Here is a 24,968-nt window from a genome sequence, read left to right on the forward strand (position 1 = left end):
CTTTCTTATTGTTGAAAGGAATTCTTATTTTTTTTAATTCCAGAGGCTGAGCAGTTACCCCAGTGTACTCCCTTCTTGGAGGTTTTTAAGCAGAGGCTGGATGGCCATCTGTCCTGGGTGCTTTAGTTGAGATTGCTGCATTGCAGGGGGTTGGACTAGATGACCCTTGGAATCCCTTCCAACTCTATACTCTTCCAAAAATAATAACAGTAAGCCACGAGCCCCAGAAAAGCTACTGCCTTCTCCACTTATCTTACTTGCAGTCTGTGTTCCCCATTAAAACACTAGGTCTCCAAGCATACAGTATATCCCACTGCACTGAAACTCACAGCCCACCTATCTTGTTGAAAACGGTAATGAGAAATGATAGCTTCCCCTGCCTAGAAGCCATGAGGTGGTTATATTTTATGCTTGTCATAAAGGTCAAGTGGAAAGAGCAACGATCCATGAAAATCCCGGCAGAAGAGGACCAAGGAACTGAGAGGGGCCCATCCTTGAATTAACTCCAGAATAATTCCATGAATTGCTGGTGTGGTTAGGGGTGGGCGGGGCCTGCACTTCTTTCTCTGTTTGTTTCTCCCTCTTTTCGCTAAATTCCTAAACGCCACCCAGAATGAGAGAGTCATACTGCAATCTTATGCATGTACACCTGGAAGCAAGTCCCATTGAACTCAGTGGGGTTTACTTCTGAGTAGACATATACAAGGTTGCACTGTTAGAGTACTGTTTGTTGCACTTGGTTTGATTTTTTAGAAGTTTAACTAGCTGTCAGGGAATCTGCCAAGACAATTATAAAAATGAGGAGCATTTTCTCATTCTAAAAAGCTTATTCAGGGGGTAAGAAATACCAGACTTTCCCCTTAGGGCTACTGCCAGGTTCCCTTTTGATATTCCCCAAGCTCACAGAAAGGGGGTGGGCAGACTTGAAAGAGTGTAGAATCCACTTTGGTTTTAACTAAAACCTTGAGATCTATCTCCCAGAGCTGAGTACAAATCACAGACATTTAGAATTAAAGATTTCCAAGCCTGAGAATCACTTTAGAGCATCAGAACCGAACAGAGTCCACAGTCCTTCTGCACAAAAATCTATTGTTGGTTACCCCAGGGTTTCTTCATTTCAGCCATATAATTTTGAAGGAGAGTCTCTTTGTTGCTGCCATTTTTTAGTAATCACTCAAGAGATCTACTGGTAGATCTCAATTTACCTTCTTCCCACCTCTTGCTGTTTACTGAACAGTGCCTGCATAGCTGGGGAAACCACTTTGTATTAGAATTCCTGATCTGTGATTGCAGTCATGGGATTTTTGTCTTTCACATGATGTGGTATGTTTTGACTCCAAAGAGTGGGAAGTGACGGGGAAGCGGGAAGCTCTCTGTCTTATATGCACCATTTTGCATCTCCTTTCCAGTTTGCACCACTTTGAATTGCTTCATTCATGTACTGTTTTTGGTTCAGCTTAGCATTACATGTGAGTTCAGGCTCATTGTTTATCTCCCACAAACTGTAAGCCAGGAGCAAACCTTGGTTTATGCACATGGTTAGTTTGGAATGAAACAGACCACAAGACCAGGTTTGCACTGTGGCTAAGCTCCTGGTGCCATGTCAACATCAGGAGAAGAGCACAGCAGTAGCAGTTTTCTCACTATTTGCCAGCCTGTTTGCCTCTTCGCCATGGTTTGGCTTAGCATATTGCATGCAAAACTGGCCTCTGTATTACACAGAGACACCTAAAGATGAATCTAAGCTTGCTCCACCACCCATCAGCTCAAGAGTGCCAAATTAGTACGGGCAGTCTGAACTGCAAGAGAAAATGCCGTCAGGTTTCATAAAGCTTTCAGAAAAGGAAAGGCTTCATCAACAGACACTGTGATACTCCTAGGAATCACAGTGTGACTGATTCTGAAACCTAAGGTCTTTGTGAGAGAGGTCATTAAATGTCAATTAAAAAACAGAAACACTTCTAGAAGACTTTCCTATATGCATTTACTGTTGGTTTACTTGTTTTAATCTTTGTAAACTATCTGGAAATCATTGACGAATAGCGATATATACTATAAATTATCTGCTGTTGTTGCTGTCAGTCTCGCCAATGGTGGTTCATGGTGGGCAGCGGCTGTGGAAGCTCAGGCTAAATGACCCGAGTCTGCACTAAGAGACAGGCAAGATGGTCTCTGGCCTCTTCAGCAGCCTCAGCTTTTGCAACTGGAATCATTCAGGACCCCACCCTCCCAGGCCAGGTGGGAAAAGGCCTGCAAGGCAGGGAGCAGGTCTTCCAAGACTTGCAGTCAAGGTGGTCTCTTTTTATTTTGATGCCCCCATATTTTCGTCATTTATCTTTCTGGAAGTCCAGTTCTCTACCAAAAGGGAAATTGGCTCTACATAACTGGTGCAGCATTTAGTTTGGACATTTCTTTTTTAAATAAGGGGTGGGGGTGGGGCACTCATCCTAAATGTGGCCTCTAAACACCCTCTAGTGGGGAGAGAGACCAATGTATCCCTTGTGAATGAACCAAACTTTTGCCATTCATTCTGCAGCAACTTGCCCACTATTTGAATTTAAATAGTCAGAATACAACACTTTTATTAAAAAGTGGAGATGCCACAGGAATGAACTTGTTATGACTGGCCCAAAGAGCATCCACAGGGAAATGCAAAAGTGCAACTTCCTCATTTACATTGCTCCAGTATAACATGAGAAAGGTCAAGTGTAGCTTCTTCATCCCAGGATATGAACTGAAGGCACATGACACCAATACCTTGCTGAAGCTAAGCAGGTCTTGCTCTGGCCAATGCCTGGATGGGAGACCACCTGGTGCTCCATGATGGAAGAAAGGTGGCATATAAATGTAAGGAAATAACCCAACTCATGCAACAATGGTCATCTAAAGAGAGGGACATGCACTGAAGCTGAACGTTGGTCTATTCAGAACAGATTAAAAAGGGCACTTCTTCACCCAGTTAAACTATGGAAAAATTCACTCCCATGAGAGACAGTGAGGGCCACCAACCTGGATTACCTTAAATGAGGATGGGACATATTTGTGGAGGATAAGGCTATCAAAGGCTACTAGCCATGATGCCTATGCTCCGCCTTCATGGTTGGACGCAGTTATGCTTCTGAGTACCAGTTGCTGGAAGCCACAGGAGGGGAGAGTGAGCTCAGGTCCTTCTTGCAGGTTTCCCACAGGCATCTGGGTGGCCACTGTGAGAGCAGGATGCGGGACTAGATGGGACATTGGCCTGATCCAGCAGCCTCTTCTTATGTTCAAAGAGATACATTTGTACAGGTCTTGTGGTGTGCTTCCCCCACCCACCCCAATACAGTGGTACCTCGGGTTACATACGCTTCAAGTTACAGACTCCGCTAACCCAGAAATAGTACCTCGGGTTAAGAACTTTGCTTCAGGATGAGAACAGAAATTGTGCTCTGGTGGCGCGGCAGCAGCGGGAGGCCCCATTAGCTAAAGTGGTGCTTCAGGTTAAGAACAGTTTCAGGTTAAGAACAGACCTCCGGAACGAATTAAGTACGTAACCAGAGGTACCACTGTACTTCAATATACTGTGATGCACCAAGAAGCAATTTGGGAGATCAGTTGGAGTTTGTGTAGGGGGGGGAATCATTTGTTTACTCCTCTCGAACATATAATATTTCTGCTTGATCTATAAAAGATAAAAGGTAAAGGACCCCTTGACGGTTAAGTATAGTCAAAAGGCCATTATGGTATTGCGGCGCTCATCTTGCTTTCAGGCCAAGGGAGCCAACATTTGTCCACAGACAGCTTTCTGGGTCATGTGGCCACCATGACTAAACCACTTCTGACGCAACAGGACACCGTGACAGAAGCCAGAGTGCACGGGAACGGCATTTACCTTCCCACTGCAGCAGTACCTATTTATCTACTTGCACTGGTGTGCTTTCGAACTGCTAGGTTGGCAGGAGGTGGGACAGAGCAATGAGAGCTCACCCTGTCGTGTGGATTCGAACCGCCGACCTTCCGATCAGCAAGCCCAAGAGGCTCAGTGGTTTAGACCACAGCACCACCCGTTCCCCATGCTTGGCCTATAACACCATTCACACACACTTGGCCTTTAACACACCATGCACACAAAGCAGATGGGCTGTATATCCATAGCCCTGTCAGATAATCAATGATGGACGGATCAGATGTTTGGTGCGGAGAAAAAGTACGGCTCCCTCTCCTCCCCCAAACAGCTGATTGGTGCTATTGTACATTATTTGATGGGTCTACATGCCCTGGCTGTTGGATTGGGTTGATGAATCCTGCTCACAGCATCTGTTCTCATGCATCATTGTCTATCTGGCTAGGAATTTGGTCTGCACCTGTGCACAAAGTACCTCTGGCTGGATCAGAGAAGAAATCTCTATGAATAATCTAACAAAAGCTCATTACCATCTAATGAACAGCTGTGGAAGCTCACAGCAAAACACTGTTCTAGAGGAGAGAAGCGCCATACCATTACTGGTGGGCAATGCAGGCAGAGAACATGTGTTGAATGGAGGTTCAATCCCCAGCGTCTCCAGGAAGGACTGGGAGGGACCTGTCTGAACTAGATGGTCTTACTCAGGATACAGCAGATTTTCATGTGTCCTTAGGATCAGAGGCAGAGGAGCATTTTGGTCAGCAGCATGGAGCTGCATGATTTCTGACTTGTCAGGTACACTCAGCATGGGTGGAGGCTACTGATATTGGCCTGACTTGTCCAGTAGGATTATCGTTCAGTAGGCATGCATCTCATCCAGATGTCACTCTGCTTCTGCCCTGCAACCTTTGCCAAAAAGGACTTTTCAGTGACCACTTTCTACTTGCCACACCATTGCATGTTGCTGCTGTGTTGTTGTTTTCAAAATCCTATAAATAAATGTTAACATTCAGTTCTGTTTTTTTAAAAAAAACCAAAACACATTTATTACTCCACAAATGCAATGACTTTTCTGCAGATACCTGCCAAAATAAAAACAATCCCACAAACATATTGCTGTAACTGAAATGTCCTCATAGAACAGACTGTTCCTTTTCATGCAGTAAAACTTACAGAAATGAACGAACCTTGTTTACAAAGATATTTTACAAAGTAAAATTGCACTGTAATAAACTGACAAAAGAATAGTCACCCTTGATGCATCAAGATCCCATCGGCACCTTAGCTTTCTATTGCCAACACAGGTGTTTTGCATTTGTTTTTAAATATTACTTCTCTGAGGTTTATCCCCACGAATAGTTTGCATGTACAATGACGGCTCCTGCTGATAAACTGGAGAAGCGGCTTACTGTAGCTCAGGTTGCACCAAGTGAGCTCCTAATTCAGAGATCTGCAAGCCCCATCTACTGCGTTCATTAAACACCATATGATATATGGTTCTCTCTCTCTCTCTCTCTCTCTCTCTCTCTCTCTGTGTGTGTGTGTGTGTGTGCGTGTGTGCGTATTTTTATATCTTACCATAACGGTGAAATGTTCAGATGTGAGGGCCAAAATCACATCAAGATAACCTGAATGTGAAGTTGCCAGCTCACCTGCAACACTAGAAGCTCTGCTACTATTTTACCTCCCAGGCTTCTCTTGCTTCTCTCCATCGTATTATTAATTTTTTAATAAAAAAAACACCTGTGGTTGGCTTGCAGCCTTCCACCAAAGAAACTGAGGGCGGCATACATGCGACCGGTCCCATTTTATTCTCACAGAAAGCCTGTGAGGTGAGTTGGGCTGAGACATAGGGACTGGCTGATTAGCCCCACAGCCAAGTTGGCATTGGACCCTACCAGTCAACACTTGGTCCACTGTACCAGAGCAGCCAGTCTGGTGCCTTCAAGATATTGTGGGATTTCAGCTCCCATTTGCCAGTCTGGCTAGAACTGATGGGAAGTTGTAATCAAATGACATCTAGATTGTACTGTGTGGGCTTTCTTTGCAATAGGCCTTTTCATGTGGTCGACCAAGTGGTATACATTTGACCAAGATTCTGATTGTGGGCTTCTCACAGGCACCTGGCCACTTTGGGAAGAGGACGCTGGACGAGATGGAACGTCAGCCTGATCCAGCAGGGCTTGTCTCATGTTTTTATAGTATGGCATCATTCCTGCTTCCATCAACAAGAATGCTTCTGTCCAAGTCTTGGTCCCTTTCAGCATTTATAGTGATTCACCATCAACAAGAGTGAGAGGCATTAACTCACATATTTACTGGTATGCAAAATTTACAGACAAATGATCAGGGCACGGGCTGCTTTTTGGACCTTAGCGCCCATCCCCATTGGAATGTTTTACAATAGCCACGGTCCACACCAAAGCGGATTCGATTACCTGCTTGTAAATACACAACAAATTCTAACTGCTGAAACAAGCCAGTTCTTCGCTTGCTGACTGGTGATTGATACCAATAACCATTGTGCTCAATATAAGCATTTATTTTAGAGTTATTTCTTAGAAACCACAGGTCCCTGTGATTGCACCCCACACGTATCAGGTATTATAGTGAAAAGGAAAAGTACATCGCTTTAGTAAAGTACATAGGAACAGGCTTTAAAAATACATAAATTCCTCGTCTAAAAGATTGTGCCTCAATCAAACCCTCGATTCCTCAAAGTCAGTGTGCTATATTGTGTATCAGGAATGCAGTACAGTACTGGCAGAATAAATGACTCAAGGGCAGGGAGGAAGTGTAGCTTTCCTGGGAAGAAGGAAATCACCCTGCTAAATCACCCTGGAGATTGCAACTCCACAAGGAGGATCTCCTAACAACTCTCAGCACCCTTAACAAACTACACCTCCCAGGATTCTTTGCTTAAAGTGGCATGGCACCAATTTAAAAGGACAAAGCAGATGCCGCTTTTCCATGAATCAAGTAGCCAATAAGGAGAAGAAGAAGAATATCTATTATATCTATTGAATGAAGATAATGTTTTTAGATGGTATCAGGATTGTTGTTGTTTTAAGAAAATAATGGCAGAATCTTCGACACAATGGTAGGTGCACAGCACACACTCCTTCCAAGAGTCCACTTGGAGGAAAGGATGAATAATTCAGAACGTTAAATCTGCGATTGATGAATTCATCACAGCAGAGTAACAGAGCATGCAATTGCCAACCCACACTTAAGTGTGGGATTCAAGCTGGAGTATGTGTGCCGCGAAGTCTCTTGTGCTAATGCAGCCGAATCAGTTGACTAACCGAGTTGGCGCTTTGACTCTAAACACTTCTGCTGGCATAGATGGCAACGCCTGCAGTGTGATATTCCTGCAATACCAGCGTAGCACCAGGTATTGTGAGACTGTGCTACCCCTTCCAAAAGTGAGTGCAGTTTCATTGTAGAGTGGGAGGGGGGTGCTGCCATTCCCTTGGTTTGGGCTAGGGAGAGGAACTGATAGGAAAAGCTTTGGCTTCTTTGAATACCCCTACATTGTACTCCACCAGCAAACTTGAATTTTGTTCTTTGTGAAATTTTGGTTGTGCACAATGCTCATTTCCTAACCAAACTCCACATAAAACTGTGGAAAAGGCAACTACGTTTTGGTTGTTGTCTGTACAAAATTGCTCCGCACCGGTTATGCCGTGTGCTGCGTTTGTGGAAATTAAAATGGAAAGCAAACCATCAAGACCAAAAATATTCGTGGAAACCCCACGCTAAGGGAGTCGGTGTGAATTCCATGCAAATCCCTGTTCCTTAGCAGTGATGGAATATAAAGGAACTTGTTACAGCACTGCTACAGAGGTAGTTGTAGCTTCGTAAGTAAGGCTGTAAATTGGTTCCTGTGTTCGTAGGACCTTGGTTCCAACCCTGGCATATTGGCCTGTAGCAGGCGCCTCAATAAAACAGCAGGGCAAGGGAGAAATGCCTTGAAAGTAAAAGCATGCTAAGTTCACGTTCCTACAGGAAAACACAACTGGAATGCAAACATGGCAATCTCATAGACAGCTGGTAACAAACAGCTTTGCATTAAAACACTTACGATATTTATGTACAACACATATATTTACTGTCCTAGAACCAGGGGTTCTAAGCGCTTTTATCAGAGTAACCTAAAGCCCACTGGCAATGCAATCCTATGCAAGTCTACTCAGAACTATGTCCCATTGAGTTCAATGAAGCTGATTCCCAGGTAAGTGTGAACAGGATTGTAGGATAGGGAAGAAAAGGGCTTCTGAAACATTTAAAAAGGCAATATCCACAGCTGGAGGAAATCATCGGACCTCTCCTGTCCTCGCAAGAAGTTGAGACAGACATCCTATGCAATACATTAAAATACACTTAGAATGACGCAGACAAAAAAAAAGCGCATCAACGCATCACTTCCTGCATAACTAGGGCATTGCTTTATAGCTATCTCACCTACATCCAGCCAAACTAGTGCCTTGCTCCTTCATTATGAGTGAAGAAAACACTAACCTCTATTAATATGCTTGTAGCTTAAACAGCTCCTTGTTAAGTAAGGATAGCTTTGTGAAACAATTCGGCATGTTTAGGAAAACGCTCTACCTTGCAGCAAAACCATTTTAAAATTCCATGCTGCAAAAACCCAGCATATTTGGCCCTGGACAGAACCACTGGAAAGGATCCATTAATGCTGAGATTGGGCCCTCTGAAAATCATGTATGGCCAAGTTGTCACTGTATTGTCCCAGTTGAACATACAAGTATTTTGCAACTGCCACGGTCCGTAAGAACTCTCTAATGCTCTGAAAATACCAAGAGACAATCTTGCATGCATGAGCCTTAGCTGGCATATTAAGGACGGTCCCATAAAAGTGAGCTTCCAGTGGCTTTTGCCCCCTTTCCTAGTCCTCTGGGACCACTATGCATGCTTTCAATCTGCATTCTCTTGGACCTACTCTGGAACTGGGTCTGGAACCCTTATCGCCTTGCCAATATCCTTCAGACCCCACTGTCTGTCCCTGCGAAAAGAAAAGAGCAAAGGAAGAAATGGAAAGGTTTTCACCAAAGTGTTGCATAGCAAAGTATTGGGTAAAAGAGGCGATCCCTTTCTGAAGGAAAAAAAAAATCCATGAGTTCTGTAAGAACGATGTGCCTCTGCTGTGGCTCTACAGTGTTGTTTTGTGTGACTCCTCTTCTTTTCTTCAACCAAGGTACTCAGTGTCCTGTCATCGGCTTGTCAGTGCAACCTGAGAATGATTTATTCAAGAGGTGCGCAAGCTCCCGGCCCCTTTGCCTCCTCTCCGTAGTCCTAGCTGCTGCCTGTGGAAGAACATACTGAGCTACACATATTCAGGTTGGAATTTTCAGATTCTGTTTCAGTCTCAGCTTCGTCGGTGGTTTCAGGAGGAGAAATGGACTCGTTCATTTGATCTTGGCTCCTCTTCAACCTGTACAAGAGAGAGCGAGAGAGAAGGAAGGCTATCACGGCAGTGTGAAAACGAGGTTACGAAAGTGGTGCTTTGAGATGAAGCATGTGGTTTTTAAAATGGGGATTTAAAATGTGCACTTTAGGGAGATTTGGTATGAGTTTCAAGCCCTCCCTTTTAGCTGATTGTGGCCTCTGGGGCCAGGACTTGTAAAAAGGGCGTTCGTGAGGACATTTTGAGGGTTTACTCAGACAATGCTGATCAATTTTAATTAATTTAATCAGTTTAGAAACTCCTTTCACATCACCTCCCATCGTGTTGCTTCTTGAAATGCAACCATGGAGAGGGCAGAGAATCGACACAGCAGGTTATTTCTGTGAAATGACTCCCTTCCCTGTTTGAATGATTTAAATCATGCCAGCACAACTTGGGTCTAACACACTCTTTTTTTTTTTTTTTAAAGGAACTTCATCTCAGGCCAAGCTGTCTTCCTGCATTTCTGTCATTTTGCACAAATCTCTTTTTTGAATTATGTATGATACATTCTTTGTTCAAGTTTCTGACATTTTGATTGCTTCAAAGTTGTAGGGAATTGTAAACTAGCTGACCTCAGGCTGTTTGTGCCGTATGCCACCTCCTCCTAATTAGAACATCCTTGTGGAATACTTTAAAAAATAAAACACCACAATTCACATTGCACTGTCACTTAGGTTAAAAATGATACTTGCGCGATGAACAGAGGCATACGTGCAATTTTTGTATATGAACAGTCATTAGTGCTATGATAGCTAACCGATTCAAAATATGGAGTAGGTCTGCTAGTAATAACAGTATCCCCTTCTCCCTCTTCACCACCAGGGGGCATCTATAGCACAAAGCAGCCTTCCCTAGCCAGATTCTCACTACAGTACATGTTTTAGACTACAATTCCCATCAGCTCGAGCCAGCATGACCAATGGTCAGGGATGATGGGAGTTGTAGTACAAAACATCTAGAGGACATCAGTTGGCTGGCATAAGGAGGTTAACTCTGCACCCAATTCAAATACTGCTTAGCGGCTTGGGTGCTATGGTAAGCTAGCCTAAGGAAATTCATTGAAGGAAAGTCTTCTCCCCTTTGCGCCCTCTCAATACTTCCCAGTGTCCCAAGAAAAGCCTCCTGGGGGGAGGTCATGACTTGGAGGGGCACCCTTTCGGAGGGTGATAGGGCTCTGCTGTGGGAAGGAAGAGACGGGAAACTTTTCTCCCATGAGCTTCCTTAAGTTAACTTAGGTGCCAATGAAAACAAGCCCCTCTCCCCATTCCCTTAAAGCATCTTCCTAAACTTACTTTTCTCTGTTAAAAATGACAAAATCTTGCTGAATTGCTTCCAGGCAATCCTGGAGGTAGTCGTTTTCCTTATAAAAGAAAAGAAAACAGTTAACATGCACTTTCTGTCAAAATTTCTGAATGACATTTACTCAGGAGGTGCTAGTGGGGCGAGGCAAGTGTGGCTCCATGGTTCTCGCAGCCTCCCGACGCTGTTGGCCACCGTCACTACAGAGAGGGGGAGTGGCAAGGTGCAGGGAGCCAATCAGACGCACTTGCCACCATGTGCCACACTGCACTGAGCTCCCCGCTCCACCCCACTCTCCTCCACAGTAAGCAGCAGCAGCCCACAGTGCTGGGAAGCTGGGGGGACAGTGCACCTCATACTGGCGGCTCCCGAGTTGACTTATATAGCACAAACACTAAGACCAACTTGGAAGCGTCTCTTTGGTTCCTTCATTCTGGTCTGTAATAATAATAATTTTATTATTTATACTCCACCCATCTGGCCGGGCCTCCCCAGCCACATCAAAACACAACAAAACATAAAACATTAAAAACTTCCCTAAATGGGGCTGCTTTCAGATGTCTTCTAAAAGTCAGATAGTTGTTTACAGTGGTACCTCTGGTTACATACGCTTCAGGTTACATACACTTCAGGTTACAGACTCCACTAACCCAGAAATAGTGCTTCAGGATAAGAACTTTGCTTCAGGATGAAAACAGAAATTGTGCTCTGGCAGCGCAGCAGCAGCAGGAGGCCCCATTAGCTAAAGTGGTGCTTCAGGTTAAGAACAGTTTCAGGTTAAGAACGGACCTCCAGAACGAATTAAGTACTTAACCCAAGGTACCACAGTAATTCCTTGACATCTGATGGGAGGGCATTCCACAGGGAGGGCGCCATTAGGTCTTCATACCAAGAAGGGAGGGAACCACCAGAAGGCCCTCAGAGATGGACCTCAGTGTTCGGGCTGAATGATGGGGGTGGAGATGCTTCTTCAAGTATACTGGGCCAAGGCCATTTAGGACTTTTAAGGTCAGCATCAACACTTTGAATTGCGCTTGGAAATGTACTGGGAGCCAATGTAGGTCTTTCAAGACCGGTGTTATGTAGTCTCAGCGGCCGCTCCCAGTCACCAGTCTAGCTGCCACATTCTGGATTAGTTGTAGTTTCCTGGTCACCTTCAAAGGTAGCCCCACATACAGCGCATTGCAGCAAAGCCACTGGTGCCACATATCACCTAATGGAAGGCAAGTTCTCTGCCATTGCATTCACATGATTGCCTAATATGGTGGAGCAGAAGTGAGGAGCCTCAGGCCCTCCAGGTCTCCTTATTCAGCCCTTGGGACTTGTCCTAGCTCCCCACCCCCAGGCCAAACTTCCCTGTCTGGTTCTCCTCAACACCCTCATCCAAGTGATAATACATAGCTCTGGCTTTTGAACTGTGATCGTAACCCTTGTTTGCCTAGATGCAGAGGAGCGTATGTAGAATCCTCTGACTTTTGCATGGCTGGAATGTAGCCTACTGTACACACCCACTGAGTCACACCCATTGCCCCACCTACTTTTCACCTCTGGCTCCACCCACTACCATATGTCTGTGGGATGTTGCCCTGGGACAGCCCCTTGGGCTGGTAAAGGTCCCCCCTAGAGGAATTACCGTATTTTTCGCTCTATAGGACGCACCCGACCATAGGATGCACCTTGTTTTAGAGGGGGAGAACAAGGAAAAAAAATTCTCCCCCTCTCTGCTCAGCGCCCCTTCAGCGAAGTGGCAGGAGAAATGAAGCCCCTTCCATTTCTCCTCCCGCTTTGCTGAAGGGGCGCTGCGCAGCTCTCCCTCTCTGCTGAAGCCAGGAGAGTCTTGCTCTCCCAGCTTCAGCAAAAGGAACCCAAAGCCTTTGGAGTGCAGTGCGAGGTCCCGCTGCACTCCAAAGGCTTCAGGCAGCTATCCCTGAAGCCTGGAGAGTGAGAGGGGTCAGTGCGCACCGACGCCTCTCACTCTCCAGGCTTCAGCGAAAGCAACACATAGCCTCCGGAGCACGGAGGGAGCGCTCCCTGTGCTTTGGAGGCTTCGCGTTGCTTTTGCTGAAGCCAAGGAGCCTGCATTCACTCCATAGGAGGCACAAACATTTCCCCTTAATTTTTGGAGGGGGAAAAGTGCATCCTATAGAGCGACAAATACGGTAAATAAGAGAATGGTAGAATGCAAATGCCCTTTATTCTCACATAGCTGAAAGCAAAAACAGCACTGCCACCCTCTAGCAGAGACCAGTCTCTCATTCTTTGCAAAGTAACTGGCCCCACAGTAACTCAGCACTTCATCAGTTTTTGGGGGGAAATTGTAAGGGGACACATACCGATTGTGAGCTATCCTTGCTATTATCCCTGGATTTATTCTTTGCAAGCCTCTTTTTCTTCTTGTGCAGCGGCCTCGACTCCAGGATCATCTCCTCCAGCTCAAAGGTGGGGTCACAATGCAGACGGCCTTTCTGTTAAAAGCAGACCAGGATATTGCCTCAAAGCCATGTGATTGACAAGCAAGGTAAATTGAGCGGCATGCCAAATTTGTTTGCAGAACAGAAAATCCCTGGCTTTCTCTTTCCCCCGCTTCACAATACATAGGGATCAGGGACAGAAACAAACGTACTCATCTCTTCGACTTACGTTAGGCACAAATCCTGCCTCCACTTTCTTTTCGCAGATTTCGTCCCAGTCCACGTTAGATAAGTAGGAAGAAGTCTGGATGCTAGCTAAGCTAGAAAACCGGTGCTCAGGGTTCACTGTCAGAAGCTGAAATAGCAAATGTTGAGTGTTGAGGCAAAGCTTGATTTTGATAGAACAGTAAAATCTGCCTTGATCTGGGCCAATTCCTAATACTACCTCTCTTACATGGCTATGACATCTGTGTGAGTCTCACTAGAGCTGTTCAAGGGGGTGGGGACACAAAATCTAGTTTCCTGTTCATATTAATTCTAAAAATTTCATTCATTTTGTCTCCCATTTATTTGAATTGTGCCTTTTCCTTAGTTCATTCATTTCCCCATTTATTTCAGTGGAAGATCCAGCTAGTCTTCTGCTGCCTATAACCCTGGCAGTTTCCGTGTTTCCATTGGCCAATATTCTACTAATCCTGCACTGGTGGGATCAGCCACAGATCAGAGAGGACAAATGGCCCTTTTGTTATTGGTAGCATAAATACTAATCATGAGATGTACCGATCATGTAGGTGATCTTTATGCTAATCATCTCTTTATGAACCTGTTCAATGTTCAGCAGTGCATACCCTATTCATTTATTTTCAAAATGTAGACCCAGAATCCCTAGCAAAAAACCCCATACAATATTAATAATGGCTGGCAAACATAAAGAAGCATAAAGAAAAATGTTACACAAGACACAAGTAACATTCAAAACCAATTAACAAAATTTGCACCATGGAAACATTATAAACACAGATAGCTGAGGACAATCCCCCACAAAAGCTAAGAAATTAAGTAGATCTAGTCACCATTTTTTTTAAGTCAGCAAAATCAGTGCTCAACTTGTGATATGGCAAACACCTTTCTTAATAAAAAGGACTTGACCACACTGCAGACGAGGCTGGCCCTGCCATCAGGTGCCATCCTTCTAATCACAGTGGTCTGGTTCACACATTAAGCTAAACCATGGCTTATTAAACTGTGACTTAGTGTCATGTGTGAACCCAGTGCAGCAGCTTAACCATGGTTAACTGTGGTTAAACATAGATCATTAAGGTAGTTGGTTTCTCAGCCTTGGTTAGCACTAATGATAGCTTAGTGTTGTGTGCAAACCCTGACCTTCCCCTTAACGATGGTTAAAGAGCCATCACTGCCCAAAAACTACAGAGCTATGAGCAAACTGTGGCTCTTCCTGGCTTGTGTTTCCTTTAATGGAGGAAGGAGGACATAATAAACCAATATTTAAGTGATCATCTTTCAAACACTTCAACATTAACTATGGTTTATAAACGATAGTTAACATTAACTATGGGTTGCACGTGGGACCCCTGTATGTGGAGCAAGTGCTCTACTTTTAAGGGAAAAACTACACCTTAGTGCTAAATGCACCAATGGGAATTTTTTTCTAAGCTGGGGACAGGCAATTGTTTTTCTGCATTGAAGCTGAGGAAAGAAGGGCTAAGCCTCCTGTCCCCATGTGCCACAGTCATGATGAAAATTGGGACCTCCTGTTCCTATGATTAGTTGAGCATGCCTCCCCCACCCCACTTCTCCATGCTACACATGTAGTGTAATAGGTAGTTTGGTTCCTCCCATGTTTTGAGAGTTCTGATAAAGCACTGAAGCCAGACTTGAGGCTCACTGTATGGATCAAGCCAGTTTGGCAGAATTTGTATCTTCCAGCCATTTAACCCAACTCAGAAGTGTGGCACATGCCCCTCTCGGGTGGAGCCAGAGTGACTTTGGCAAGCAGGAAAGCAGCTGTCTGATTGCTTGATCGCTGCCAGTTAGCAACTCAACCAACAGTTTCCATACCACCATTCTATAGCAGGGGTAGGCAACCTAAGGCCCGGGGTCCAGATAGCAGAAGGCACTTGCGTGGTGAGTCCACAGCAAGTCCAAAGAATTGAGACGTTTCATGCAGTATATATATCCTCCAGGCACCCTCTCCCTCTTTCCCTAGGAACACAACCTTGTCAGCCTATGTACGCAGGTTGACATCACATATGTTCCTGCTCTGGTATTCTCAACCATAAAAGGATCTTCCTTCCTGTACTTCCTCTTCCTACTCTTATCTTGGAGGAAGAGGTCATCATCTCCGAGAATGCACTCTGGCTTTGTTCCTGGACTTAGGTCTGTGAGTCAGGGTTGTGGTAAGATAAGACCTAGAGTTGTCATCTCTGTTCCACTTTAGAGTGGACAAGGCCAGCCTTATCGTCACAGACTGATAAAGGAGAGAGCCTTGTTTATGCAGCTGTGTTCTTGTTATGCATTTGCTCAACAGCTCAAGTTAAAGCATTTTAGAAATGCTAAGAAGAAAGGGTGTGTGTGTCAGTTTTAAACTGACTGCTCAGAAACCCATTCCTTCAATTTTACATGAGTAGAATGTGTCCTTTTATTTAAAATTCATCTTTGGGTTATTTGTGGGACATAGGAATTCGTTCATTATTATTTTTTCCAAAATATAGTCTGGCACCCCACAAGGTCTGAGGCACAATGGACTGGCCCATGGCTGAAAAAGGTTGCCGACCCCTGTTCTATAGCTTCACCAAAAAGGGAATCTCAATATGCCCTTTAAAGTTAAAGGAATGGTAGTTAACACTAATTATGATTATACGCTAGCCAGATCCTTTGCAAAAGCATGTAGAAAACTGCTTTATATTGTGTGCTTACATAATTTGTTCAATGTTATTTTCTGCTATGGCTATATTCATTTTCTTCTAGATGATGTTTGTTTTTAAGACTGGGCTGTGTTCCTACACAAATCCAGCAGAGGGCATCTGTGCTCTTGTTGAGCAAGTTTCAATAGAATTGTTTCATAATGGAACTCCACTTAAAAATCAAACTTTAATTATGTATATTGTCCACCTTCCATTGGCTTACACTGGAGATGCTCAATTGCTATTACTGTTGGGTTTATGCATTTTTATATATATTTTTAACAGGATGCTGAAATCTAGCTTTTAAAAACTATCCAACATTTATAAACACAGAATGACAGGTTTCCTCTCTCACAGAAATAGGAAAACGTTATCTAATGAGGCACATATTACTTGGTAACTGTTACTGAAAAATGAACATGAGTTTCTTTATCTGAGTGCAAGGGGCTGTACAGAAAAGCCACTGGAAGCCTGCATTGCTCTCCTCCACATTGCCTCTAAGATATTACAGGTGGAGCCGGCAACAGAATGCTGCGACGTATCCTTATCTCCTAACAACAGGACTTGTGCTCAAGCTTCCAGCCAGCCAGCCAGCCAGCTAGCTGTACTACAGGACATTCCATTCCATCCTAATCCCAGGTTTTTTCATTCTTCTTTTCCAAATGACACTTGACAGCCCATGGCTACTGAGCATGCCCAGTTCTCCTTTGAGGGGTTTTGTTTCTGAACTTTGTCTAGACTTGTGAAACTCTTGGGGTTTCCCCGAGCACATTCCCTCTTCTTTCCCATCGCCACCCCCCTTTTGTAGCTCCAATGCTGTCAGCACTCAGCACCTGAATTCACTATTAGAGAGTGATAATTCTGACATACTACTAGGCTTCCAAACACCCGCACTCTACCCCGAACTTACAAGAAGTTGCAATAATTGGCTACTGTTTTCCATAATTATCATGCTAATGCTGAATTCTGTACACACCCAGATATTCATATCAGTTATCGCCTTCATTTCAGTTGATGAACCTGATCTATAACCTGGGAGCAGTTCCTCCAGGGAAAGGATGGGGACAGGCCTTGCAGGTAAGGGCATTCTGGATGTACATCAGAACTTGTTCACATGTAAACAATTGCTCTGTTAAGTAATAATAATAACCACAGCTTCTTACTAACACTTATTAGGGCTGTGCAATGGATTCACTCAAGGCCCAAAGCCCAAAGCCAAGTCAAGCTTCTTTGGAGCTGTTGGGGGGGGGGCAGGGTGCCAAGCAGGAAGGAGAGCCAGGCATGGAAGAGAAACTTTAAAAAATAAGGGACCAACTGGGCGGTTGCATTATTCCTTCCCCCGAAGCAGCACCATGCAGGATTGGCTCCGCTATTAAGTGGGAGGATCCAATCCTGTGCAATGCTGGTGTACACCCTCCTAACTGTATTTTTAAACCCTATTTTAACCACATGTTGAAGTAGCATTTAAAAAAAAACCCTGTAAAATCCCTTAGCTCTGCCCACAAATTGCTTTGGGGTGGATTTGGGGCAGGGTGGGTGGCATACAGGGCAAACCAGTCTGATCCAGGGCCCACAGAATGGGGCTGCAGTGTAGATCTTGTGTGGGGGATGTCCGTGCACAGTCCTAATGTTTATGAGTGAAAAAAATATAACCTAATAATTGTTGGCTGGTAATATTTAAGCCTTGCAAAGAGAACAGCTGTAAATGAATTCGAGTCACACCAGAAAGGAGATCAGGAGCTGGAGGATCACCTCACTTGTCTATTTCATAGGTGTTTCCTTAGCGTGCTAATTCCACGAATATCAACGATGGCACCCAGTCTAGAGCAGATGGTGCCCCTGAGACTGATGGGAGTTGTAGTCAAAAACATCTAAAGGGCACTAGGTTGGTGAAAGTTTACAGCATCCACTAGGTTGGAGGTTGCTATGGTTCTTCTCTAGAGGGAGTGGCACATAGTCTGGACTGAGAAGCCTCTGAGCAAAAGGGCACTGTGAATATTGTTCCAAGCAGAGTAGCTCTGCATTCAAATCCCAGAGATGCATAGCTTGCTTCCTGGCATTGCACTGGAAACAATGCACAGGGTGCCATCTGTCTGGAGACCAAGCAATCACAGATACATGCGTGCAGCAACATGCAGGCAAGTCAGCATGAGCACGTCTATTTGGATCAAGGCCCTTATTATTTGCATTGTGCTAATAAATAATTGCAAGGGACGCGGGTGGCGCTGTGGGTAAAAGCCTCAGCGCCTAGGGCTTGCCGATCGAAAGGTCGGCGGTTCGAATCCCCGCGGCGGGGTGCGCTCCCGCTGTTCGGTCCCAGCGCCTGCCAACCTAGCAGTTCGAAAGCACCCTCAGGTGCAAGTAGATAAATAGGGACCGCTTACTAGCGGGAAGGTAAACGGCGTTTCCGTTTGCGGCTCTGGCTCGCCAGAGCAGCGATGTCACGCTGGCCACGTGACCCGGAAGTGTCTCCGGACAGCGCTGGCCCCCGGCCTCTTGAGTGAGATGGGCGCACAACCCCAGAGTCTGTCAAGACTGGCCCGTACGGGCAGGGGTACCTTTACCTTTACCTTTAATAAATAATTGCAGCCCTTCCTGGATAGATAAGTTATTTACCTTTCTTAATAAGGCGACCGTGTCCTTTGACCATCCTGTTACGTACTGGACACTCACAGTGCTGAACAACTGAACTAAGGATTCCACGGGGCTGTTAGAGTGGATGTCATAAGGCCTCTGAGAAAAAGAAGGAAAAAAGATATTGAAAAACCGGGGGTGGGTGGGTGGAATCCCAGGCTTACTTCTGAGGAACACAAAGCACTGAAATAATGCCAAACAATCTTTTTTAAACACTAAAGAACAGGATACCCATCCACGGAGGAGCTCGTATGCCATCACTCCAAGGGACCACCAGTCAACTTCGAAGGAGTAACCAGTTCCACCATTCAGAAAGGAATGAAAGATCTCTGGAGCTGAAAAGATAAAGAAGGGGGGGCACTACTGAATGCCTCCATCTGTTTTGGCTTTGGTCAGTAGCAGGCAGTGGAGCAGAGCAGAATGGGGTGGCATTGCTCATCTGGCTTCCCAATGCAGGGATCACTGACGGTAACCAAAAGGTAGAGGGGAGAGGCAGGAGAGAGGCTGGGGCAGGAGCAGCAGTCTCTGATTGTCTCTGCTGCTGCACCCACAATGCGCCAACCTCCCTGTGGCTTGGCCTCTTCCCTTATTGGTTACTGGCTATGACCTTCATGTTGGGAATCCAGATGAGAAATACCACCCCACTGGTTGCTACTGGTTTCTATGAAACTGGCTGTAAACTAAGAGCGCATTCCTGTAAATGTCTATTCAGAAGTACACCCCGCTCATTTCAGTGGAATTTACTGCCAGGTTTAGTGGGTACAGGACTGCAGTCCTATTGAAACAAGAATAAGATACATGGCTCTGAAAATGTTTTTCCTCAAAGGCTTGGGGAGGGCATAGGTTGTTTTCAAGCTCAAATCAAGCTGCTCATTTTGACCTTTAAAGTTTGGCTTAGGACCTGGGGACGTCAAGTACTCTTTTCTTCTATATGTACTTGCCCACATGCTCCAGTCATCAATGGAAGCCATACTCAAGATCCGTAGTTACCAGAAGCAGGACATTCTCTGCAGTCACACCCAATGGACTAATTTGTGCAAAAGTGTGAGCTCCCAGAGAGGAGTTTGCAGCTGCTTTTCTCCTTAACTTGCGTGCCATGCTGAGCTAAGCCAAGCTTTGGTTTAGTGTGTCTTCTGAACCATGAGTTGCAACCAAGAATAAACCTTAACTGCAAGCCCGGGTTTGGCTGTCACACTTAAGCCAAACCTTGGTTTAGAAGCTGCTCCGAGCTAAAAGGACAGGAAGGAACAAAGTGGCTGGGAGTGCATGTCCCATAGACTGGAGTACTGTGACGTACAAACCAGATCACTCCATGAGACGCTCTGTCAAATGAGATCCAGGAGCGTTTCTGTTTACAGAGGCAGCTAAAACTTTGCTATTTACTCAAGTGTTTGACTGAGTCCTCTTCTTTTTTTTCAGTCCTGTTATTTAAAGAGCTGTTTTTAATTGTGTCTGAAGGGATTTTTTGCTCAGTGTTTTTGGGTTTTGTATATTTGCTGGTTGTTCAGGGGGAAAGTGTTTTGCCTGAGTTTCCGCACCATTAATAAAAGATCTTGAGGTGGTCAGTTCTAACTGGCACAGGGGGAAAGCTACACAGGGAATCCTAACAGTTTTATGCAGGAAGAATATGATAAAATATGTTATTATTTAAAACTGGCAAGGTTTGGCTTACCCATATACGGCTTAGTCCCAGCTAACGCAGTTGCTCTTTCACCATCACGGATGATTGTTGCAATATTAAAATCTGTTAGGTGTGCATGGCCTTAAAAGGAAGAAAACCAGCACATATTTTTAGAATGAAAATCCAAAGTGTCCAAGTTGTCCAGAAAGAAACTACTTCAGAGGACAAAATTAATGCATGTAGTCACACCATCCCCAAATATTTTCTGTAGCTGGCTGGCAAGCAATATTAGCTCTTATTAAGATAAATAAAGCTGCTGTATAAGAATTATGTCTGGCTATTAGGCATTATGCACAGAATCTGGTGTCTGCTGTAGAATTCAGCATGCTAAAAAAACTCAGTTTTCATTTTAAAACACAAGTTTCTAGTCCTTGTGAATTCAGAAAAAAGTGTGGGCACATATTGATGACATCTGGCAAATCCACCATTGAAGGAAGATTGCACAGGCTTTCTAGTGGTTTGGAATGAGGCTTCATTACACCAATAAGCCACTCTTCCACAATTTTCCCAGTGTTCTCTGTTTTCCATTTGCCTCATCCTGGTAAAAAAATTCTAGAATCCTAAAAAATCTGGATTTTAGAAGCAGAATAGAACTTAATCTAAAACATGGTTGCTTAGGCATATTGATTTCAGTCGGTTTAAGTAACCTTACTCTGTGCTCCCATGTGGTTTATGTTATGCAAATAAAACAGGTATATACAAACACCCTTCATCTTTATTATGCATACATATCAAATATTTGAATTTTCTTAGTGGAAGCTTGCAGATAATGACAGCAAATTAGGACTCGGGAATAAGGATCCACAAAAATTGCCTAGATTTGGAATTATTTTTCATTATCTTATGAATTCAACCTGTACATCAATACATTTTAAAAAGGGAGGGATGCTCCATCAAGACTTTCTAGAATTTGTTTTTAAAATTCCAGATTAACATATATCAGAGGAAGAATAATACCATCTTATGTAAATCTAGAATTGTGAAGCACCTCTGCATATTGCACTGTGAACTAATTGTGGTAATTTTAGTATAGAAGTTGTTATTCTGATCCATTGAGATTTTCTTTACAATGGGTCAAGATGACAACTTGGTATTTTGGCCAACTTATGGTATGTAATTTAGAAATTACGTCAATATGCTCTGCAACAGGCATCACTTTCATTTAACTCTTTTCCTTGGCATCACTAGCAAAAGGACATGCTGTTCCCAGGATTCTCCTTAGAACAAGAGTAGGGAAAAAACGGCTTGCTTGAACCTCTTCTCTGTTGATAAACTAACGCATAAGCTACAGCACTTTAAATGCATGTAGGCTTATGCATGTTTACATGTAGGATAAAAGCTTTTGAGAAGACTGGGGTCACAGTAGGCCACACCTTTGCCACTTCTCTTTCTTGGCTTGTGAAAAGCTACTGGATATGGGAATGTGCTGTTGCCTGAGTGAAAAAGAGCTGAAGACACCACCAAGGGGACACATGAACAAATCATCCAGCCGTCGATTGCAAACCATTAGAATCACACATTGCATGAATTCATTCAAGTGCCATCAAATCAAAGCTCACGCTGAAAAGGATGAAATGTGCCACCCTCTCTATTTGGTTCTGGAAGGAGTTTCATTACAGAGAAAAGATGACTCAGACTAAATATAACTGAGCCGGTGTTTTTAAATGTGGTTCTACCAAAGTCATGTAAAGCTGGGTCTGGGAATGGCATTTAAAGCTCCCAAAGGCAGGAGGAGTTGGACTCTCCTCCCCACTGTCTTCGCACCCATTTAGCACATTAGATTTCACAGAGGGACACAAACACTGCAGCACTCCTGGTTGGGAAAGTACAGCTTTTAACGGTAGAGGTCTGCCATCATCCCTTGTAGTTGGAGCCCAAGATACGTCCTGTAGTCTGCATAGTTCCATGGCAGATAGGTGAATCTTGCAGTTTCAGTTCTCATTTTTCCCATCTTAAATTTGGTTCTCTGCATTTAGGCAGCAATTTGCATTTTTAAAAATAATAATAATGAAAAATCATCAACGTTTTACTCTGAATTTTTCCTAGTAAACACATCTTTGAATGCAGTTTTGGCTAACATACTCACTTTTGCAAGCAATTTCCCCTAAAACAAAACACTCCTGTATTTTATTTTCTGTTTTTCCACCTAAGTCTCCTTCTCCGAGCCCTTAGAGACAAGGGGAAGGGAACCTGAATACAGTAAGACTGGCAGGCTCCTGTGAATCTATTGCAGCTTCTGTCCCTACCTCTTCTTCAGCTGACTGTCCTACATCTTCAGTGTTTTCTACCTCTTCTTCCTCTCACCCACGGAAGCCTGTTGCTTGCTTCAGCATCTAACCATTCTGCCCCCAGCTTCATCCTCTGATCTGTCTTCCGTGACCCACCACCACTCCCCTGGCTCAAAGCCTTCCTCTTCTCCTGCTGAAGCCTCTCATAATCTCTCATCCAACCAGTTCCTGAAAGGCCAACATCTCAAACCTTACATATGGATGGCAGAACTCCAGGAAAGCAACCTGCATGTGGTGATATGTTTACGCTCTGAATAACTCCTGCTCTAAAGCTGTGTTGCATTCATAGGATCATTGATAAAGACACAGAGCCCCACATGAGGATGAGCACCAATACTCGTAAATGCTAAAGTGGAAGTGGAAGCCTCTGTTCCAATGAAGCTCCATGTGGGTGTCACAGGAAGATGCCTTCCTATCATCTACACAGTTCAGAAAAGAGTATTCCGTAACCACACTGACTGGATGTGGCTCTTGAAAGTTTCAGGTGAGGGTCTTTCCCCAGCCTGGGGATCGAACCTGGAACCTTTGGTCTGCAAAGCATGTGATCTACCACTGAGCCACAACCCTTATCCTCTCAAAACCAAGCAGAATTGTGGACTCTTCCTTTATTCCTGGCTTGCCAACCAGAAATTTAATCACAGCAGAACACTTTATTCTTGCCTCTGCCTACCCAAGCAGGCACATAGATGTCAAAACTTATTTTTTTTAAAAAAAATAAATGTATAAATATGTACCTTTGTGCAAGGTTTCTATATCAGCAGAGGAATTACATATCAGCTGCACTTATGAAAAAGCTTTCCGGAATGAGTAATAGTAGCTACCAGTCAATGTCAATTACCGCTAATTCTTCACTGAAACAAGTCTTGATGGCAGATGAATGGAATCGATTTGCTTTCGATCCCATAACCTTCTATTTATCATTCACAACCACAGAAATGCAGTATAAATCGGAAGATGTAAATGAATGCAAAAGACAAAAAAACAACAACCAGGGGGTGAAGACTATTCAGAGGCAGAAGCAATAGACATAATTAGCAATTTCCCCCATACCTTGTTCATCAAGGAGAATATTGTCTGGTTTCACGTCTCTGGAAAGCAAAAACAAGCATTTATGCACAACTTGGAAAAGGCAAATGCAAAATGCCTCATGAGCCTACCAAACAGTGGGTTGTTGTTGTTGTTTTGAGATTTTCAAAAATATTGTCCAGTGCAATTAGAAAAGACGGTGGGGTGAAACTCACAGAGGAAACTTGATTTGAAAAACACACACCTTAAAACAGGCTCAGTAAACAAAAGAATGCTATGTTCTGAACACAGCCTGAGATCAGATCCAGTTTTCTCAGGACCTCAGAAGAGGCAACAGAGATTTGTGAATGGATCTCCCATTTCCTTAAATGTTATAATATAGCAGAGGAGGGGTGGGAGGCACCAGCAGGGGAACCCCCAAGGGATCCTGCATGGGAAGAAGACTCAGAGCAGGGGTTGGTGGTGGGATGACAATGAGTGGGAAGAGGAAGAAGAAGGGACAGACTGGGAGGAGGAGGAGGTGTCAGAAGCTGAAGAGGCAACAGGGTTTACTGAGCAGGAAGATGCTGGTGCAGAGAGCAATTCAGACTTGGAGGAAGGAAGCAGAGATGAGTCAGGCTGCTGAAGAATCCAGGAAGTCTCCCTTTCCTGCAGTGACCAGCTCTCCTCCCCTCCCCCTCTCCCCAATCTCCCAGAACACCAAGAGGAATGAAGAGGGTGGAGCAACAAGAGACAAGGCCATAGAGTCTTAGGCTTTGGGGGAAGGAACCAGGGGAGGAGTGGTAGGAGTGGTAGGAAAGTGGGGACCTTCAGTTCTCACAACTATCTCTTTGTGGCAAGACCTACTGGGAAGAGTTCCTGTGATCACTAGACCCGTGCTGTTTTTATTTCTTTGAATAAAGTGTTGACTTCGCTTACACTGGTGTTTTTCATTGCTGACCTACTCCTTACCCCGAAGGGATGCAGGTGGCGCTGTGGGTTAAACCACAGAACCTAGGACTTGCCAATCAGAAGGTCGGCGGTTCAAATCCCCACGACAGGGTGAGCTCCCGTTGCTCGGTTCCTGCTCCTGCCAATCTAGCAGTTTGAAAGCACGTCAAAGTGCAAGTAGATAAATAGGTTTCCGTGTGCTGCTCTGGCCACATAACCTGGATCTCCTCCTTTTCCTCACATGTTTTTAATAGCCTAGTGCTTTGCCAGGCCCCTGATTCAGCTCAGGGGCTGGATCAGACCCAGATCAGGACAGGCATGGAGCCATTCGGCCTAATTGGGCCGCAGATCGAATGTGGGGGTGGGGACTTGCACTAGCTGCAACCAGCTCAAAAGCTCTCTCAAAGGAGCCTGATTTGTTT

General features: G+C 44.4%; 1 protein-coding gene across 1 annotated transcript in view; it reads right to left on the reverse strand.

Annotated features, from left to right (window-relative positions):
• Nucleotides 1-5,619: 5,619 nt before the first annotated feature.
• Nucleotides 5,620-24,968, reverse strand: part of STK32C (serine/threonine kinase 32C) — a 173,149-nt gene continuing 153,800 nt past the window's right edge. The window contains exons 5-12 of the mRNA XM_082222930.1: nt 23,641-23,678; nt 20,294-20,383; nt 18,853-18,956; nt 18,604-18,720; nt 13,293-13,418; nt 12,986-13,117; nt 10,646-10,713; nt 5,620-9,338 (exon numbers count right to left, since the gene is read on the reverse strand). Of these exons, the coding sequence (XP_082079056.1) occupies nt 9,200-9,338; nt 10,646-10,713; nt 12,986-13,117; nt 13,293-13,418; nt 18,604-18,720; nt 18,853-18,956; nt 20,294-20,383; nt 23,641-23,678 (814 nt within the window). The 3' untranslated portion in view covers nt 5,620-9,199. The remainder of the gene's footprint in view (nt 9,339-10,645; nt 10,714-12,985; nt 13,118-13,292; nt 13,419-18,603; nt 18,721-18,852; nt 18,957-20,293; nt 20,384-23,640; nt 23,679-24,968) is intronic.

The sequence above is a fragment of the Podarcis vaucheri genome (genome assembly GCF_965113315.1).
Source record: "Podarcis vaucheri genome assembly, chromosome: 5".
Lineage (NCBI taxonomy): Eukaryota > Metazoa > Chordata > Lepidosauria > Squamata > Lacertidae > Podarcis > Podarcis vaucheri.